At 45.6% G+C, this 20885-nt stretch overlaps 3 protein-coding genes across 4 annotated transcripts; 1 reads left to right on the top strand and 2 right to left on the bottom strand.

Annotated features, from left to right (window-relative positions):
- Positions 1–1161: 1161 nt before the first annotated feature.
- On the bottom strand, positions 1162–9765 carry LOC112995543 (protein SCO1 homolog, mitochondrial). Its single transcript, XM_064522513.1, has 6 exons — positions 9476–9765; positions 8961–9051; positions 7791–7988; positions 6059–6151; positions 5821–5936; positions 1162–2071 (listed from the first exon to the last, which is right to left on the bottom strand). The coding sequence occupies exons 1-6, from the start codon at positions 9743–9745 to the stop codon at positions 1943–1945; spliced, it is 897 nt and encodes a 298-aa protein (XP_064378583.1). The 5' UTR covers positions 9746–9765; the 3' UTR covers positions 1162–1942.
- Positions 9723–13363, top strand: ADPRM (ADP-ribose/CDP-alcohol diphosphatase, manganese dependent). Its single transcript, XM_026120578.2, has 3 exons — positions 9723–10343; positions 10963–11079; positions 12081–13363. Exons 1-3 carry the CDS (start codon positions 9797–9799, stop codon positions 12365–12367), a joined length of 951 nt encoding a protein of 316 aa, XP_025976363.1. The 5' UTR covers positions 9723–9796; the 3' UTR covers positions 12368–13363.
- Positions 13364–13915: 552 nt separating this feature from the next.
- TMEM220 (transmembrane protein 220) lies at positions 13916–19574 on the bottom strand. 2 transcript variants are annotated; one of them, XM_026120604.2, is made up of 6 exons: positions 19434–19574; positions 19228–19257; positions 17950–18010; positions 15847–15970; positions 14932–14991; positions 13916–14087 (listed from the first exon to the last, which is right to left on the bottom strand). In XM_026120604.2, exons 1-6 carry the CDS (start codon positions 19518–19520, stop codon positions 13955–13957), a joined length of 495 nt encoding a protein of 164 aa, XP_025976389.2. In that variant the 5' UTR covers positions 19521–19574; the 3' UTR covers positions 13916–13954. The 2 variants fall into 2 exon arrangements, with proteins under 2 accessions (XP_025976389.2, XP_064378585.1); XM_064522515.1 differs by lacking the exon at positions 19228–19257 and having other exon boundaries at positions 19434–19558.
- Between the last annotated feature and the right edge of the window lie 1311 nt (positions 19575–20885).

The following is a 20885-nucleotide window of genomic DNA, read 5'->3' as shown; positions in this document are numbered from 1 at the left end:
AAAACGGTAAAAGCCCAACCCTATTTGCTGCTCATAGGAAAAGGCTAAAAAAAATAAATGGCATGAGAATCCACCAATAATACCATCAATAATCATTAATCACAACTGAAATCGTTTTACAGCAACACGGAGATGTGTTAATGACAGCTTAACTGACATAGGCAAGTTTATACGAAGTGTCACTAACTGGTATCCTGTACATACAAGGAGACAGAGGTAAGGAGCACACAGTGAAGAACACCTCAGACACTTCTGCGCTGTGATGAAAAACCTTTGCCTACAGAGCCCAGAAACACACTGGTATGCTTTGCTTCCACCGTCTACCCCACAGCAAACTCACAACCAAGATAGGACTTCTAACAGCTACAGGGATTTAAATATGAAATCTGGTCACAAAGAAGGTTCTTCTCTGTACTGAACATCAATGCTTCAATTCTGCTTGAAACATTATAAAAGCATGTGTTAGAAGTATCTGCATGCATTTCTCTCTACTTGCTTCTTTATTCCTGGTGACATCCACAACTGTCCACTCAAGCCACAGCAGTGATTTTAGTAAAATATTTCCTTACTCTAACTGATGCTGTCTCTAGCATCTGCATTTTATTCTATGCCTCTTCCACCCAGTACCTTACCAGATATGGTAATTCCATGCAAAAAGGAGTTCAAAAAAATCAATTTCTGTAGTAGCACTTATTTTCAATTTGAAACATTGTGGGACTTAAAATAGAAAATTTATCGCTACCTGTCTTGTGAGTCATTCTTTAGGTTTCAGCAAGATAATAAATAAATAAATAAACCAGCTTATGCCGCGGTTTGTGATACTAGAGATCAGCACTACTTTCTGAAGAGGTATAAAAAACACAGTAAGAAAATGAAGTCTGACGAGTATGCAAGCTTCTAATAATATTCTATTACAATCAACTCAAACTAAGAAACAAAAAGAAAATACACCCCCACAATCACTCTAAAATTGAGATCATTTTTGCATAAACCACGGTACAACTGAAAAACAAATGACACAGCCTGGACACTCTACTCTGTACGTTGTCTCTGTTGGCACATTAATACCTGAAGATCTCATACTGTACCAGACACATACAACATTCACTCTTTCATCTACTGGAAGGTGATTCCTGCAAAATTTAAAAAGGAATAAAGCAATTGTACAAAGCAGTCTTTTATTTTCAAATGCAGCATTGCATAAAATTTATCTGACTGACAGCCCTATGCATGGAAACAGACCCCCTTCATCCCTACCACTTCATTATTCAGCATAGCACAAGTCAGGTTGAGGGTACGCACCAAACCATTCAGACCAGAAGAAAAATATATTTGCAACTCAGTACCCCTTTTCTTTTACAACTAAGGTTAATAATCTTCACAAAGGATAAGGAGAAAATTGTCAAGAAGAAACATTTCACTTCTGTGCTCAAATGAGGAAGATCAGGCAGACTACAGGGCTGGTCCCATGTGTGCAAGCTGCTAATGCTTTCAGTGCTCTTCATCTTCTGAACCTAGATAAAGAAGTACTCTTAAGGCTTTCTGCTTACGATATTGGAAGTGCCTCTGCCAGTAGGCAAAATAGTGCAGGAATAAAAAAGATGGCAGGGGTCCTCTGAGGATGCCATGGCTCACATGGCTTTTCATCAAGTAATCACCTTCCTACCGGGATCATCCTTCACTGATGTCTGGCCAAAAGACACAAAACAATTCTACCAGTGATATAGAGGTCCCTTCCAAATGAAAAGTGTTTTCCATTTCTTGCTCCCAACGTTTCACAGAAGTCCCAAGTGTCATCTCACGGCTGAAATCTTGCTGCAGATAATATCCAATGGGAAGGCTGTTTACTGATTTTCAATAATGGTAACTCCACTGAATACAATGCACAGTTATAGCCAAACCTACAGCGGATGTTTGCATCAATCTTTGAAAGTCTTCTGGCTTAGGATCTGTATTTTCTCATGTGAGCAGCAATAGAAGCAGAAATCTCAGAGCTCCTCTTATTCTGCCCATAATAGTCCACAAAGTCACCATCTGGCCCAAGGAGATACATTATTATTGTATGATCCACCTGCAAGAGAGCACATAGCTGCTTTGTAAAACAGATCCCACATATCTCTCAAAATCTGCAGCAACAGTGCCCCATTTAGCCTTTAGTTCAAATGCCTGACAAGAGTTTTGACCAACAGGCTAAAGCCAGATCGGGAACAAGTCAGCATCACCTCAGAGACCTTTTTTTTTTTTTTTTTTGGGGGGGGGGTAAATCAACAAGAGAGAAAACTAGCTGTATATTCAGGATGCGTGAAAGAATACTGAAAGCAGAAGGGTCTTCCCTGAGCTGCAGGCACCCTCCCCCTCAGCGCAGACAGGACTGAGGATAATGCAAAGGAGGTACAAGCTAAAGCACTTTCCCCCTCACTTTTCCCAGTTTTCCTCTACCTCTCCTTGTGCTCCATGACCCCCAAGGCATTCAAGCTTCTGCTGTTAGTATGATGCAAATCCTACATAAATTGAGGTATTTCATTAAATCAAGTATCCTGTCAGAGCAAACAAAGGACTAAGAACATCACCGGATGAGGGAAGCTGTGGATACAGGATTCAGTGAAGAGGGAAATGCAGTGTCCTGGGAGGGAGCTCCCTCTACTGTCTACTTACGTTGGCATTTACAGAAATCACAGTGGAGTCAGAGCAGAGATAATGGGAAAGAATTTGAAATAATCTAAATAAATTTTCCAAGTAACAATATTTTGAAGGTTTGAGATACTTCTATCTGACTTACATGAAACTAATTCCATTTTAAGTTTTGTTTTGCTTTTTGTTTTTTAAAACGCCACTGCAGGTATGGTCTGCACCTAACTATGATAGCATTTCTTATGAGCAAAGACACAGTATGCTGAAAAACGAAGCCATGAATCTGCAAGTGCTCAAGTGAGTACATAAACTTAGGCCCACTGGAGAAAAAGAAGCTGTTTGTGAAAGTAAGTCTGCATTTGAATTTAAGCAAGCACATAAGCATTTGCATTGTTAGAAGCTAAAAATGCGTTAATGGCACAAAAGAATGTGTTAAAGTCAAAGGAACCTTTGTTTCTTAAAATTTTTACTGAAGTAGGTTTAAGTCAAACATTTAATTCTAGATTTTTAAATGTTCAAGATATGGTCACAAAATCAACTACCAGGAGCTACAATTTTTAAAAGAATTTGAATCATAATTCAGGTCCTATTGTCTTTCAACTGGAAACTACTAAAAAAAATGAAGTAGCCTGCTCAGAGCATCTTAACTTCCTTGCCTGTGGAAGATTAAATATAGTCCTCATTATTAAATAGGAACTAGTAATAGATGAATAATAGTTTAAAATGCAAAGAGATGTTTAGGAACGATACAATACTCAATGCTCTTTTCAAGCCAAAACAAGCAGAGAAGTCTAACCGGCTATCCTGGACCTCTTCCCCATCTCCCAGCTGCCTGCAGAGAAAAGAGAATCTGCTCCTGCACAAACATCAGTCTTAATCATTGACTGGCATGACAGGTCCATGCAAAACAGTGCAGGGGAAGGGGAAAAGACCGTCGTGGTAATAAATGAACATGACAGAGTAGTAGTTACCTGGATACATCTCAGGTCAGCACACAAGCCAGCCTCAAGCTTTCCCTCCCAGATCTGCTATTGCTGTTACCCTCTTTCCAATTTGTTTCAGAGGGACCTAAGCGTCCTCTGGCCTACCTGCCCTAAACACAGAGCTCATTATCTATCAAAACCAAGAGCCAATGCCAAATCCTGAAGAGATTCAGATATATTCTTCTTCTGCAGTACTGCATCAGAAACTCCCCAGGCTGCTCTCCTGCCTCAAATCCACTGGCCTTCCTTCCCCATTGCCCTCTACTCCTCTTCCCCTCTCCTACACTCAGAAGGCTCCCTGGTGTTTAGAACAATCTCAGCAAAATCCAGCTCCCTTCTCCCTGTTATCCTGAATCCATCTTCCTGTTTCATCCTCTCCACAGTTGCAATCTGCTGTTCTTTTCCTACAGTTTGGTTTTACTCTCCAGCTTCCCTTGAAGCTGCTATCATCCATATAATTTTCTTTGGCCAAATCCCTGCGCTTTACTTTCATGGTCATCCTAGAATCCATGGGCAGTTTGCTTCCATATTTTACTTCATGAATGGCAATCCTCCTTTACCTTTGGGGCCTCTTTTCATCATTTCCCTTCAACTTCAATGTACTCATTTAGTGTCAGATTCTATGGATTCTTTCCCTCATCCTGAGCAGACATCCTCTGCCAATCCTGTTCCTATGGCCTATTCTTGCATCTCCACCAGCTCCCTTTTGCAAGTCTGATTTTAAGAAATATCTTTAGATTGATGCTAGATTGATTTAAACTGGTGTTGGATTTCTCCAGCAAGCGCCTCCTCTCCACTCAAATGTAATACAATATCCCAGATACAGACTATTGTAGCTATTGAGTTGCCAATATAAGCAAAAACAAGTTCTTGATCCACCACCTAACACCCCTTTCAGTAACTCAGTGGTACATAATGCCAGTGTGATTCTATCTTCTCTTTACTGAGGTCATGTGTTACTCTTGCTGTTTCTTTCTATGCATCAATTTTTTTCCACCAATCTCTTTATCCACATGAATTATTTGTTACAGTGAGGTTGTTATAACCACCAAGGTGAGAACAGACAATACTGTATCAGATCAAAAACCAATCTGCTCCAGCATCCTGTCTGAATTAGCAGTCATCCATGGTTGCTTTAAAGAAGAGTATAAAACCAGCACAAAAATATGCTACTTTCCTCTAATATCTCCCAGTTTCCAACCATTTTTTGGCTCACAGGCTTCCTAAGCTATGCATGATTTCTACCTATTTCATAATCCTCAACTGATTGCTCTTCCAAAGAATAATCAGGTCTCTCTGTGGACTCATGTAAACTTCTACCATCCACAAAATCTGTAGCAATGATTCCACTTCTCACCCACCCATTATATCAAGAAACATTTCATTTTTTTGAACCTGTTTTTAGTTTTCTCTGATGCCCTTTAGTTCTTGTAACAAAGAAAAAAAAAAGATGATATAACATGTACCCACATTTCTCATATTACTTATACTTGCCTCATTCTTCCAGCCCACTCACTGTGGCAGGTCAGGAAGGCCTTGACAGTAGCTCTGAGCCCTACAATCAGTCCCATTTACTTCCAAAGAATGAGATTTTGACCACCCAGTTTAGCCTTAGTTACCCCTTCACACTAGTCCTCTGTACCTATTTTATTCCCACTTGCTTTAGCATTAACATACTCTCTTTTCTAGGAATATTTTACACTGGAGGAAAACCTCCACAGCACCTGTAGGCAAACTTTGCATCATCCAAGTTTCTTGCCAGGAAAACCCTGCTTCCCGGTCTCAGTTTAGCAGGAGATGGTTTTTTACTCACTTTCCTTTCCTTTCTTTCTTTTCCTGTTACCTTAATTCCCCAGTTCTATTTTCACTTTGGAAAACAAGGGAAAATAGCCAGACAAAAACATTACAGTATTATGGGGGGGGGGGGGGGTATCAATTTATCCCCAGGCTTATTAGCTTGTATGTTATTCTGTATCTAATCCTTGCACTGTGCATTTTTTTTCTGGAGCATTTTTAAATAAGCTTGTGAGCTCATAAAAGGGCACAGAACAATGTTCTGACTGAGATCTCTAAGACAAAACGTAATATGTAGATGACTGTCATGTAGGACTACAGCACAGATTATAACAGTTGTCTTCCAATTTAAAAATCTATATCCTACTTTATCCACAGTCTACTATTAGGCAAAGGCTCTACTTTTACTCACTATGTAATCACTGTCTTCATCTTTGGGACCTTCGCTGTAATATACACGGTAAGCTCTGGCCACTTGTTCAATCTGTTCTTTGGTACCAGTCAATCCAATCAGCTTAGGAGAAAATTCTACATGGAAAGAAGACATTTAGACATTTTACACATTTTAGTGAAAAGAATCCTATTGAGATCCTCCTTTTCAATGCTCTACATTACATGTTATAGGACATAAATGAAGAGAAAACTAATACCTTTAACATATCTGGCAATGGCTTCTTCATTGTCCCTCTCAGGATCAATGGTGATGAAGAGTGGGGTCAGATTTGGCAAAGATGGAATTCCATCTGCGAGGAGAAAGATTAACAAATGTTATTTTCCTCAGCAAACTAAAAACGATCTCTCCGCTCCCTCCAAATAAGGTTACAATCAAGCTACTAGGATTGATGTAGATTCATGTTAAAAGTGTCAAAAAAAGACTATTTTGTGCAGGTTAATTTATATAATACAAGTTCTGAAGGAAATAAGGGCCACGAAATCCAACACACTGCGCTACGTGCAGCTACACTTCTCACGCTCTCACTTGGACACCCTGCCATACTTATGAGAGGTGACAAACTGGCTCTGATGCAGGAAATGCCAGGGCACGATCCAGGGATCGAGGTATGACGGTCGGTACAATGAAAACATGCCGATGATGGTGGAATGGGTGGATAGGTGAAGACACAGCTTGAGATCTTTTCCTCATGTTCCAGTCATACCCTCCACATCCCTGCCTCCTGCACTGTATTTTCTGTATTTTAGTTCATCCTTCCACCTGCTTGGCTACTATTATTCCTGTTCTGTAACTCTTCAGAAGCTGCAGCCTGAGAAAACCATTTGTACCAAAATATACAGTGATTCTCAGAAGTCAAAGGGGGTATTAGAGTCAGAGTATTCCTGAAAACAAGAAGAAATGCCCAAATGAGGCCAAGAGGAAACTTTAGTCTCATGCAGAGGTCCAAAGTAAAGATGAAAAGCTAGAGAAGTCTGTCAGGAGAACGAACTATCAGGATTGACAATACATTACTGTGCTAAGTCCAACTAAATTCAGTGTTGTTGCTCCATAGCCTTTACCTCCTATTAAATCAACATTGGGCAGACTGCATTTTCCCAGGAACAGGCAAATATTTTTGCATATAAACATGCACTCAATGAATGAATGAATGCAAGAGAGAGAGAACGAGCGAGAGAGAACGAGTGAGACACACAACACCTCTTGGCAAAGATATTTATTCTGTGATGGCACTGTTCTCTCTTCCACTGTAAGCTGCCACCGTCACATTACGTTAAAGAGAAGTCCTCAGTTCCAGAAAGGTCAGCCTTATCATGCTTTAAATATTGTATCTCAGCCTCATCATGTTTTCAATATCAGATCTCAGTGACATTCCACCAACTGGAGACAAGTTAATGCATGTATCATCTATTAGTTGATTCACAGGATTGCTGAGGTTGGAAGGGACCTCTGGAGATCATCAAGTCCAACCCCATAGGTCAAGCAGGTTGCCCAGGACTGTGCCCAGATGGCTTTAGAGAATTTCCAGGGATGAAGACTCTACCTCTCTGGGCAACCTGTTCCAGTACTCAGTCACCTTCACAGTGAGAAATTTTTTTCTTATATTCAGATGGAACTTCCTGTGTTTCAGTCTGTACTCATTGCCTCTTGTCCTGTCACTGGGCACCACTGAAAAGGGTCTGGCTCCATCTTCTTTATATTTTCCCTTTAGATATTTACATGCATTGGCAAGATCCCTCGAGCCCTCTTGTCTAGGCTAAACAATCCCAGCTCTCTCAGCCTTTCCTCGTATGACAGGTTCCGATTCAGATACTGAATAGTAACTAACAGTATTTTTTTCACAAGATCATCACTTACCATCATACATAACATTGTACAATAAACTTTGACCTCTTCTAAAAATAACCTCCATACTAATCGAATTCACATACCAATTTCTTCTACCACTTCGATCATTTTCTCCAGTTCATCAGGACAGATATCAGGGCAATGCGTGAAGCCAAAGTAGATCAGCACCCACTGGCCAAAGTAGTCCTTGTTGGTCTTGGGCTGTCCCTCATGACTGACGAGTGAGAAGGGCCCTCCCAGTAGTGGTTTGCCAATGCCTCGGTTCCGTTCTTTCTCCAGCTCTATAGGAAACAAAAGGAGATCGTAAACTTCCAGAACACATACACACCCCTTTCTACTCAAGTTCCAGAATCATTTAAAGTCTGAGAGTAAGGTGACCTGGCAGAATCACAGTCCAACACCTCAAAATGTCAAGATCTACCGATGGCCATTGTAAAGCAAGTCCAACATGAACAAGACTTCAAAGCAGAGCATCTGATTTTAAGCAAATTCCTTTGAAATGTAATAATCTCTTTTACTGTCATCCAAACACGTACTTCCAATTTTTGTTTTTTAGAGACAGACAGGTACACAGTCTGGCTTAGTATTAAACTGAAAAATCACCATCCTTTATAAATTCAACATATCCTAGTGGCTATGCTATCTCTGAGTTTCAGTATTGAAAACATGAAAATAAAAACAGTAAGCAGTCACTGCAGAATGGGCAAATGCCTACAGAAGTTACGTATACAGAAATCAATGTGCTCAGAAAATCCTACCTGCATATCTGTATCCCATGATAACAAACACATTTCTCCTTTCCAGCTTTTGCATTGACTCATGCCATGTTTACTCACAGCAGCAAGTATAAGTAAATGTAACCACTTCAACAGCAAAGGCATATTTAAGAATTTTTTAATACTTTCACTTTTCTATGGTATAGAAGCATTTATACAAACACACACACAATAGCACACTATAAATCATGATCCAAATTACTTCAGACTTAACTACAGCAGGACAGCAAAACTGAATACTTTTAATAAGAAATATGACATTCTACTTTGTTTTTTCTGCCTCGCCAAACAGGAAGTGGTTTGGGGGAAAAAAAAAAAAGCTCTACAATCCCACATTTGGGGACAGGGTAACGCAAGGAAGAGCGCGATACAACCACCTGCGCGAGACCGCTCAGCAGCGCAGCGCGGCGAAGGCGGCCGGCGGAGTGGCTGCGGGGAGCGAGCGGGGAAGCCACTGGACTGCGAACAAACACTCACTTTCCTCCTTCATCTTCTTCATTTTTTTCATAGTCACCAGCAATCCTCCACACAGCACGAAGGTTGCTATCAGCGACCGCCAAGACACCAGCTACTGAAAACAAAGCTCGTTAATGCTCCGATCAGGCCGCTAACCCTGCCGTACCCCCGGGGCCGGGACCAAGCAGGGCTCGGGCGGGCCCTGCAGCAGCGGGGAGGGCGGCGGGGGGCTCCCGAGCCCCAGCTGCGGGTCCCCGAGGGCTCCGGGCCCCAGCGCGCGGTGACGCGGCCTGCGCAGGGCCGGGACAAGCGGCGGCCGGAGGCCACAGGTGAGGGGGCCAGGCGCGACAGCCGCTACCGATGGCGCCCGGGCCTGGCGGGCGGGGACGGGGGAGCGACGCGAGGACGCGCCGGGGGGCGCCGCCGGGCTGAGGCCGGGGCGGGGGGACAGAACGGGGCCGCGGGCGGGGGGAGCGCAACCGCGGCGGCGCTGGGGGCGCAGGCAAGCGGGGAAGGGGCGGCTGCCCCCCACTTACCCTCCTCTGCGAGCCGGCCCGCTCGCCGCCGCCCGGCGGAAGCCGCGACAGCGCCCCGCGGGCCTGCGCCCCGGCGGCGGGCGGCCGTAGCAGGGCGGCGCGCCCAGCGCCCGCCGGCAGCGGCGCCGCCCGGGCCCTCACCGGCTGCCCCCACGCGAGGGCGACGGCGCCGCCCGCGAGGCGCCAGGGCCGCGGCAGCCGCGCGCACCTCAGCGCCGCCGCCATGCTGCTGCCGTGCCGGCGCCGCCCGCCCTTTCCGGGCGCCGCCATCGCCTTCCGGGCGCCCCCCCTCCCGCCCCGGGCCGGGCAGCGGCGGCCGCGATGGAGGGGGCGCCGCTCTTCTCCTTCGGCGTCATCGCGGACATCCAGTACGCGGACGCGGAGGACGGCTACGACTTCTGGGGGTGCCGGCGGCGCTACTACCGGCACAGCCTGCGCCTGCTGCGGGCCGCCGTGGAGGCGTGGGCCGCCGAGCAGCCGCCGCCCGCCTTCGTGCTGCAGCTGGGCGACACCATCGACGGCGTCAACGCGCGGCGCGGCGCGGCGGAGAGCGCGCTGGAGCGGGTGCTGGCGGCGCTGCGGCGGCTCCCGGCGCCCGTGCACCACGTCTGGGGCAACCACGAGCTGTACAACTTCAGCCGCGAGCGCCTGGCCCGCAGCGGCCTCAACAGCCGGCCCGCGTCGGCCGCCGGCGCCGCCGGGGACTGCCAGGCCTACCACTTCAGCCCGGCGCCGCGCTTCCGCTTCGTGGTGCTCGACGCCTACGACCTGAGCGTCCTGGGCAGGGACGCGGCCGCGCCCCGGCACCGCCAGGCCCTCCGGCTGCTGAAGGAGAAGAACCCCAACGAGAACCTCAACAGCCCCGCAGGTACCGCGGCCTCGCCGCTGCCCGGCCCCTCCAGGCGCGGGAGACGTACCCCGGGGTCCGCTTCCCAGGGCGAGGCAAAAGCAGCTCCTTGTTCCTAAGCGGTGCTTCCAGGGGCGCTGCTCAGGAAGCCACAGCCTTTGCCCCCCTCTTTCTATCCCCTTCTCTGGTCCCCTGCCCTCGGCTGCTGTCTGCTCAGAGCCGAGTCAGGAGCAGGTCTCCAGGTGGACACGGCACGTGCCCCCACGTACCTGTCTTGCTGCTCAGGTGCTTTCTGGATGGTTTTACAGCGTGCCGTGTGTCCTGCAGCATCAGAACAAAAGGGCCCTGTTAGCACAGCTGCTACTGCAGGGAGCATCGAGTGAAGTCCAGCCAGCGCCGGAGTACGGGGACTCAAGAGTGGACATCCTGTGCATGCAGTGTGGCCAACCCCCTCCCAAAATGCTAACAAGTCATTTTCTCTTGTTTATCCAGGTAGTCTGCAGTTTTGATCCAACAGATGCAAAAAGGGCTATAAGAATGAAGAAAACCATTTATCATATGTCAAGATCCACATAAAGCAAACAGAGGAATTAACACCGGGTGCATACACATATGGCCTGACCTTCTTTCTTCATTGCAGGACTCAAAGAACCACAGTTTGTAGAGTTTAATGGGGGATTTAGCCAAGACCAACTGGACTGGTTCAATGAAGTCCTTAAAACCTCTGATGAAAACCAAGAAAAAGTTGTAGTTATGGGTAGGTCTGTTTCTTATACATATGACTGAATGCATGCGTGTTGAGGCCTTTGGAAGGGAATCTCATCTGCTCAACTTAATTATACGCTACAGGTGTTAGAACTGGATACTCCAGTCATTCTCGTGCTCTGTTATTTCTATAGCTGTCGAGCATCCTAGCATCCTTTAGTCATCCTTTCACCTGCAAACACTTATTCTCTCCCATACTTTACCCTGTTTTGAGGACATTCAGAACCTTCAGAAGAGTCCTGGATTTGGGGAAAAACACTGCTGTTGTTATGCAGCAGGTATGAAGAACGTTACTGAGAATGACAGTTGTTGCTGAGGCTCAGGGACTGACATATTGGGGGCAGAAAATGTCAGGGACTTGAGCAACAACCAAGTGATGGGGAAGTGGTTCTGAGAACTTGGTAGGGAAATCACCACCACACCAAAAATACCTAAATAACAGCAAAGAGCAGAACAGCAGCAGACACAGAACAGGGCAGTACTGGTGACTGTAAGTTATATGCCAAAAAAGTTGTGTGGCCAAAGTATGCCAGCTGGGGAAAACACATCCAGTATCATGCAGTAGCTTCATAGCTGCAGTGAGATATGCATGTAATCTGCAAAGTATGAGAAAAACAATGCTGTTTCATACTAAAAATGAGCTTTCTGAATACAGATAGAAGGTTAAACTTCCCAGCAAGAGGCAGTGTGTGTTATTGTTCAAAATACACATTTAGAGTGAGTGACAAACCTGAAGAGATCTTATACATATCAGTGAGTACCACTGAGAGGGGACTAAATATTTAGATAATAAAATGCTATATAAAGAAGCAAATGAAGGATATTTCATGAGAAATCAGCATTTTAAAGATGCTCTAAGAGTTTCCCTGGGCTCTGCACCAAAGCGATTGTATCATTTATAGAGAATTCAAAACGTGGAGGCATCTGTACTGAGTGTTGTTAGTATGTCTGTACTTGAAGTAATTCTTTTCCTCCTTTCCCTCTCAACTGCAGGTCACCTGCCCATTCATCCAGATTCTTCAGACAGAGTTTGCCTAGCCTGGAATTACGAAGATGCCCTTTCTGTCATACATGCTCATCAGTGTGTGGTGTGCTTCCTTGCAGGGCACCTGCATGATGGTGGCTATTGTGTAGACTCCCATGGAGTTCATCATCTGACTTTGGAGGGGGTTATTGAAACTCCACCAGAAAGTAATGCCTTTGGAACTATTTATGTCTATGATGATAAAATGATATTAAAGGGAAGGGGCAGAATTTCAGACAGAGTGATGTATTACTGAAAATGGTAAGCACATGAATACAAATTGCTCTTCTTCAGGAACTACCCAGACTAAAACATAATAGCATCTACTGCAGCAATGGGATTCAGCATATCTTTGTTTATAGCAAGATCTGCTTGGCTGATCCTTATACATTTTTCCTCAAACATTTTTCTCTCAGATACAAAATTTTATAAGTTATGTTTTTGTAAGAAACCAAACCTAGTCTCTTCTTGCAGAATAGAGAAGGTCAGTAACTGTGAAATAAATGTACTTGAATGCAAAGTTTTGACTCAAAACACCCAATCCTGAATGGATTGTTACCTACTGTGAAAAAACAAACCATATTAACAAGGTTGTCTTAAAAATCCACCTTTTTTTTATATTGCTCAGGTTTATGACATGCAGAATTGTTCCTGCTCATCAGCATTTCAACTTTTTTTTTTTTTCCCCAAAGATCTAAGTCAACAATGTCTCCAGTCTGGCAGAAGATTTCATCCTGTAGCCTATTACAGTCATCTTAAGATAGATGCTTTCAAAATTACTTTAGTCTTTTAAAGCAAGGCCCAAGGAAAATGGGGACCATCTATGCTACATCAGCACAGTACTGAGAGGTCTAAGTTAAAAAAGTGTCAAGCCAGGAAGACTGTGGCATCATGTAATGCCACAGATATACCAGCCGTAATCTGCACATATCTAGCTGTATTAGCTTGCAGCCATATTAAGCTAACAAGCCCTGACTTGAGAAGACTTAAAGCATGTTGCTGTGCTGCATGTGAACCTATACTGGCTCTCACCCAGCCACCTTGTGTGTCCAGTGTATTCACCTGTGCTTCCTTTTCCAGGATTAGTGATGATAGAGCATGCTTACTCTGTCTGGACTGCTGTATATGTTCTGCTTTCTAGAAACAGAGATATTCTGTGAAAAGCAGAGAGTTGTGATAGTGACTATGTCTGCTGGTGGCAGTCTTGAGCACGCATCTCACAGAAAATAAATATATGCAAGCTTTCTTTGAATTTTCTTTAGAAAAGTCATATGTATTACTTTATAAAAACAATAATTTTTAGTTAAAGATAATGACAAAAATATTAGTAATGATCCTAAAATATATCCTCAGATACATTCTGCATGTGATTATAGCATAGAAATACAGACTTTTTTTTCAGTTAGTTTTATTAATGGACAAAACAGGGAGAAATCTGAAGGTTTTACATCTGCAAATAATTATCTGTTGAAACAAAAAGTTTGCAACTACTTTTCCCTTAAGTCACAGAATAGCAGATTTCGCAAGGTACCAGGTGTCAGGAGAGAACAGACCAGGGATGCCAGGATATCTTGAATAACTAACATTAGAACACACTAGGTCAACGGTACTTTGAAAATGTATGAAGGAACAGTTTGAACAACAGTTTCTATAGAAAAGATCTCCACTCAGGTTTGACAACATGATTTTTTTTCCAGTCCTCATTAACAAATCTCAAAACTGCATTGTGGCAAGCAGGCAGGCGTTCCTCGGTCCTATCAAACTGATACTAACCTTGCATTAAGAACAGAACAGCAGAGGCAAGTAAGGTCAGAATATTTATTGCGTATTTTCTCCCATCTGATTAAACCACTGTTTTACAGTGAGTTGGCCAAGATGCTCGCATCTCTTTGTTCATGTAAATGTACAGCCATATAACAAAGGGAAAGAAAGAGACCAAGATTGCAGCAATCAAACGAATTCCACCCAGTGGATTCCTACGAAGAAACAAATACAGTAGTGCTATTTCATATCAGAATCCTTTACCAAATATTCATACAGGGCTATGGTTGGTATTACGAGTCTATATTGGCTAAAGACAGTAGAGAGCCTTTGCCACAATAATGAAGCTCATATAGCTTTATCAGCAGAGTCCTTTGCTAAAGATGTTACCACATGCCAACAGAAAGTTTTTCTGCTGCCTTCTCAGGCTATATAAACCAGGTGAAAAAAGCACTCCTGTTTGCATAGCGGCATCTGGGACATGTTTTGCCAGCACAAAGGTATTGTTTGGCAGATTGGTTTTTTTTTCATGCTCCCAGCTAACACAGCAATTCAGCAAAACATCTGTAGCACAGACCTCCGAGGAGGCTGGGGAGAAGTGTGGAGCCACTGTGGCCAGCCTGCCATTGAAAGTATTCTGTGAACTCTGAATCCCCAGTCTGCTCCAGAAGAATGCGGCAGACACCTCAGAAACTTCTGTAAACTGGTAGTTGTACAAATGGTCTTGCAACTTTGATTAGCAGTTGTGCTCAGCATCCACTAGCCTGTTCCACGGAAGCAGCACGTTCTCCATATGCAAAGGGAAAATGTGCCTCTCCCCCACCCCCCGCACGGAAAGCAGAAAACATCTTTTGTTCGGCTTCACTTTTTCCCCAGCAGACTTTTACCTGTGCAAGATCTTACAGGCTGCAACACCAAATACTACTGCTTAGGTATCTGAGAAGATTTAGACAGTAACATGAAGCAGAAAAACAAGCAGCCAATATCACTTACATGTTTTCAAGAAGGTAGTCAACTAAATACAAATTATGAGTGGATTAAAAAAAAAAAAAAACTTACTTTGCTGAACTGCGACAAAGACTCATCCATATTGTAATAATCAGCAGACCAGACAACTCTCTAAAAAGCCAGACAAAAACTAGATCAGAATAATGAATGCAGGTGTTTGCTTGTAAAAAAAATTAAAAAATCCTCCAAAAGAGTAGGGCAAGTATACACTCTCTCCCTTGTAGAAATTCACTATATTTTACTAGGATTATAATTTTAAAGGCATTTGCACTGAGTAACTTTGCCTCACACCACAAATCTGCAAACACACAACCCAGCTGTACAACTGCAGAAATTCCTGCTTCCACTTTTTGTTCCACTGCTAAACTTATATTCCACAATACATTCACCTCATTAATATACAGCAAACCAACACCCAGTATTCCATATTGTAAACAGCAGCAGCAGCTGCCACTAATTCCCCTCTATACTGAACAAGCACCTAACTTAAGCAAACAAACGAGTATCCAAGTCTTCACCAAGTGAGAGTTTGTTCCCCTCTCCCTTCAATCCCTAGCAATTCAAGGACTCAGCAGAACCTGTCAGATAAGCAGGTATATGGTATCATCTCAAGAGTTTTTAACAGTTTATAACTCCCATTTCTACAGCTCCAGTAACAGAACACAAGGCTATTTCACAGTGCTGCTATTGTGGTCTTTGAAAGCCAGAACTGCCCCTAATTACATCTACCTCACCCAATCAGGTGTAATTCAAGCAAGATTATTCACTGTTATTCTTTTATCCAGCAAATTGCTGGTTTGTAACACTGTGGTTGCTCCTCCCTGCCTTGACTCCTCTGGACCAACACTACTCACTGCAACAGGTCAACAAATAAAGCTCAGCCTAAAGATGACCTACCAGAAAGTCACAGCTACCTCAAAAATGGCCTGGTGCGCTGAATTCATGCAGAGAAAATTCGTTACTCACCTGCCTTCCTCTTCATGCAAGATGTTTGTTCGAGTGTAAGCGAACAAAGAACAAGCTAAGAGAATGATCCCAACAATACAACCAGCAGAATGAAGATCACAGAGGGTCCTCCAAACAAGATGATCTGGGGAAAAAAACAGACTGGCACTAACTGCAGCGTAGCATGAAAAATACCCTATAACTGAATAGCATCTGAGTTGCTGGAAAACAGATGCCTCCAGCAAACATACATATCTTGGGCAGGAAGGGCGGAATTAATGCCAGCATCTTTATGACCAAGGAAAGCTGCTCAAAAGTACTGTTGAAAGCGTAAGCCAGCGGATTTGAGGCCTGTTTTCACAGAAATGCAATTTCTTCGCAGCAGTACCCTCAATGAAAACAGCTTCCGATTCTCCCTAGCAAATAAAACAGGCTCCAGGATCCAATATACACAGAAAATGAGGAGGAGGAATACAAATTTTTTTAATGTCTTTTAAGCAGGATGAATGGCTTTCCCAGAGCTTATAGCAATAGCCACACTCCCAGCAGTGATACCAGAGGAACACCAGGACTCCAGGGGAGCAATTCCCAACTCCTGCCAGCCAGTCATCCAGGATACTGAGCAACTACCACATTGCAGAGAATTTACCACCTTCATTTACACTCCCAGATAAGACTCTGAAACTTTGCCTGTGATTATTAGCAACATTAATGACATCTCTGTGGGCTGGGGACTGATGTTTTAAACACAGAAATGCAGATGTTATGAAAAATCTGAATGGGCCCAGAGATTCTTCTGGTTTTTCATGTCCATCCCCAGGTTCTCATAGGAGAGAGGTGAGCAAATGACACAGGCAGTTTGCCAGCCAACCTCAGTAGTGTCAACAGCAAGAAACCACAAAGTTAAAAGCAGTCTTTTCTAGGCAATGACCCCTCCAGGCAAACGTTAAAGATGATGGGCTGCCAAAATTCAGGAACTCAGTGTAACTTTCGACTTTACTATCAATTCCACAGTAAACTACTCATTTGGCTGAGCTTACTGCAGCTACGTAGAGGCAGGATCTGGGTCTTCCATAGACCTGAGTGACAAATGGCCCTTAGTGAATTTGCATAAATATCCAGGTACACACCAGTTGTGATATTTGTAATCTTTATCTCCCATTGATCTTGGTGCAAGCAACAGACACCTGTTTTTAAGTTTAACATGCAGGTTCTCTTGACAAGGCAAATGCCACATGTTGAAGCTACACATATCACACAAATAAACCTCCCCTGAAATGTTCAAAAACACAGACAGCCACCCTTTGAGTTTTCTCAAATGCTGCCACCTTTCGTGCCTAGAGTAGTCAGAATGCTGAGAGCCTTTAATGGTATTATTTGTGACAAGAACAGGCACTCCTGGAAATATTTCTTTTTGGCATAAGTGTCGTTTTAGCTTATTCAAAGCAGTATTCATCCAGATGAAATACAGTCACTTTTTGTATACAAAAATATTTTAAAATTATTTCCACTGTTTTTTTAAAAAAATACCTATTTTCTTGAGTCCTGGGTCTAATCAGATCTCATAGATTCTCTCTACATGTAGTGACTGTAGCCTGATTTTGCCCTCTTAGCATACATCCTTGGTATTCAACCATAACAGAAAATTATCTAAAAGTCTATATTGCTGTACATGCACTTTGTGTGGCAGTCATAACACTTACGCTAAATAACACCTTTAGCTCTTCAAAGTACTGTACAGAGCTTAACTGCTTTTATATGAGGTAGATAAGCAAAATTCCAGTTTTACAACAAGGAAACAACATGGATTAGACAACCTGCTAATGTCAATGTCAAAGCCAGGGTTAACACATGCTCCCAGGCTTCTGCTCCATTTATTCTTAGAGAACTGTAATTGGAGTGCAATGATAAGACTACCCCAGTGGTATGCCTTCTTCAGGGGTCCTGAGTTACATTTCAATCATGTTCAACCACAAATACTAAAGCAAAGGCCATCTTTTCTAGAAATAGGCTACCAGCAGGTAGTGTTTCCATGCAGCCTGATCTTAATCTATGACTCAATAAAACCAAGCCTTTTGGGGGTGAACTTTGACCAGAAATTCTGTTTTACACATAGTATCATACCTGTTATCGAGGGGTTAAGGCCAACAAACAGCGTAAGGGCAGCGGGCACAAAGTAGACTACCTGTTAAGGAGACATACATCTACTCTGTAGCAAACGCCAGCAACGTAAGGAAGTAGAAGCATTCATCTGCACAGATACTTCTGTTTTTAGACTAGGCTCCCCTTCTTTTCCATAGTAGTTTGTCAGATGCACAGAACAGTTTTAAGTCTTTCTGGCATACCTCTAGACCAATAGTGCTCTTTTATGCGCAACAACCCGGAATGCTTCCCTGCTCACCAAGCAGTATCATTGCACCGTACAGTCTTCGGACAAGCTGAGCCCCAGCCCTTGCGCCTCAGATTCAGGGCAACCTGAGTCCTCAGGGCCTGACCAGCTCTCTGCACAGGTCTCCAGCAGTGCCCCGCATCCCACCTTCCCCTCACTCAGGCTAGTCCCTGTGCTGCATCCTGATCCTCCAGGGAAAGCCCTTAGGAGACTCCTCTGTACCCTGTGCCCATCTGTCTGCGCTGGGTGGCTCTCCTTGGAAAAGCTAACGCTGCAACACAACCAGCTGTGGACGGCTGCGCTCACCTACACAGGGAAAGTGCACGGAGAAGGGGACAACCCCTGACCACGCAGCGGCTCCTGCCGCTTGCAAAGACAACCCTACTTTGTAGCCCCAGCTCCAAACCGTATCGATAGTGAATCAGAGGCACCATGCTGTCCACATGCCTGCAGAGAGAGAGGAGTGGCAGAGTGGAAAGAGAAGAGGGAATTTTCCTTGGGTTTCTTCTGAGCTGCCAGAAAGCCCCTGTTGATTTGAGCGGTCGACACAATGCAGTCAAGCCGGGGATTTAAAGCAACTTCAACAACTCATGTGAAGATGGGAGGTAGCCTGGTCAGGCGGTCTCAGGCTCAGGGAAGGAGGAACAAGACAAGTGGTGCTTGGCACAGAAAACACTGAAGCGGGTGCAAATTTGAGGTGAAACAGAAAATCCTGGAAGTACAGTCAGACCTCAGTCATCACTACAGTAACACCTCAGTGATGGTACGGGGAGAAAAGAGACCATTTCCCAGGGACCTATTTGCTCTTCGGCTAAAAGCAGGGAGCAGGTTTTCGCTACTCCAAGCCCCGTTTCAGAGCACGCTCGGGCAGATGGGAGCACCCTGAGCGGGGCTGAGGCCTCCGGCGGCCTGCCGGGGTGACAGCATCCCACGCCGCGCAGCCCCTGGGCTTCTGCCCTTTTCCCGGAGACCTGCTCAAGGTTCCCAGGAGGAAGACGCGGAGCCATACTCACTATCCACAGTCCGGCGTCAGGGTCGTTCACCTGCAGAGGAAGCAACGCTCAGAGCGTGTTTAACCCTGCTACCGGAGAGGCCCCGCTCCGGCGGCACGTCGCGGGGAGAACAAGAGCCCCTCGGAGCCCGGCGAGCCCCAGCCCGGGCCCCGCGCGCTCCCGCAGGGCCGCCCGCAGCCTCCCCGGCCGCCCCGCCGCCGCCTCACCTGCACGACGGCCGCCAGCCCGAAGAAGGCGGCCATGAGCAGGTTGCAGAGCCGCCACAGCCGCCCCGCGCCGCGGCCGCCCGCCATGGCCGCGCGGGGCCCCGCCGCGCCCCCCCGCCCCGCCGCGCAGCTCAGCACCGCCCCCGCCAGCCGCGGGAGGGGCGGGGCCGAGGGCAGCGCCAGGCGCCGGGGAGGGGGCAGCCGCGGGGGGGGCGCGGCGGGGCGGGAGGGCGAGTGAGGCGCTGCACCACCTCTGCCAGGGCAGGGCTGCGCCCTGAGGCTCGGGCTGCAGCCGGTACCGATTTCTCCTCATTCCCCCGCACACAGAGCCTTTTTTACACCCTCCTCTGAAAGAACAGAAAGAAAGAGAGTTTGAGAATGACATTCCTCAAGGGAGTAAAGCTGTATCATTGTTAGCAGGAAGTTCAGCTTCCCAGTACAATAGCTTATTTTGTAACACGCCATGGGAGGGAGAGGAAAGCAGATGATAGAAGGGTAAGAAGGTCTGTGAAGGCGTTGCCGACACCTGAACGCTTCGCGGAATCGTTGAGGTGGGAAGGGACCTTTGGAATTCATCTGATCGAACCCCCCTGCTCCTGTGTGTCACTTTGTGCCCATTGCCTCTTGTCCTGTCACTGGGCACCACTGAAAACAGTGGCCCCATCTTCCCTACACCTTGCCATCAGATGCTATACACGCTGATATGATCCCCCCAGGCCTTCTCTTCTCCTCATCTCTCAGCCCCTCCTCATACCAGAGGTGCTCTAGTCCCTTAATCATCCTAGCAGCTCTTCACTGGACTCGCTCCTGCAGCTCCATAACTCTCTTGTACAGGTGAGCCCAGAACTGCACAAGCACTCCAGGTGCAGCCTCGCCAGGGCTGAGCAGGGGGAAAGGGACACTGCCCTCCACCTCCTGGCAACACTATTCCCAGTGCAGCCCAGGACACCATTGGCCTCCTTTGCCACAATGGCACACTGCTGGCTCATGGTCAGCCTGTCCACCAGGAATCCCAGGTCCTTCTCTGAAAAGCTCCTTTCCAGACGGTTGGCCTCCGGGATGTAGTGGTGCATGGGATTTTTCCTCCCCAGGTGCAGGAATTTGCACTGTCATAAGGTTCCTGTCTGCCCATTTCTCCAGCCTGTTGAGATCCCTCTCACTGACAGCACAACCCTCCAGTGTATCAGTCACTCCTCCCAGTTTTGTATCACCAGCAAAATTGTGAGGGTACACTCTGTCCCATCACCCAGGTTATCGATGGAGATGTTAAACAGTATTGGACCCAGTATGACTGCTGGGGGTACACCACTAGTTACTGGCCTCCAACTAGACTTCTCACCACAGATCACAACCTTCTGAACCTGGCAGTTTGGCCAGTTTTCAGTCCATCTCATTGTCTGCTCATATAGCCATACTTCCTCACCTTGCCTATGAGGATGTTACATGAGACAG

This window comes from Dromaius novaehollandiae, chromosome 18, assembly GCF_036370855.1.
Source record: "Dromaius novaehollandiae isolate bDroNov1 chromosome 18, bDroNov1.hap1, whole genome shotgun sequence".
In the NCBI taxonomy this organism is placed as follows: domain Eukaryota; kingdom Metazoa; phylum Chordata; class Aves; order Casuariiformes; family Dromaiidae; genus Dromaius; species Dromaius novaehollandiae.
Note: the sequence above shows the minus strand (reverse complement) of the source record. Positions and strands in the feature narration are given on the sequence as shown.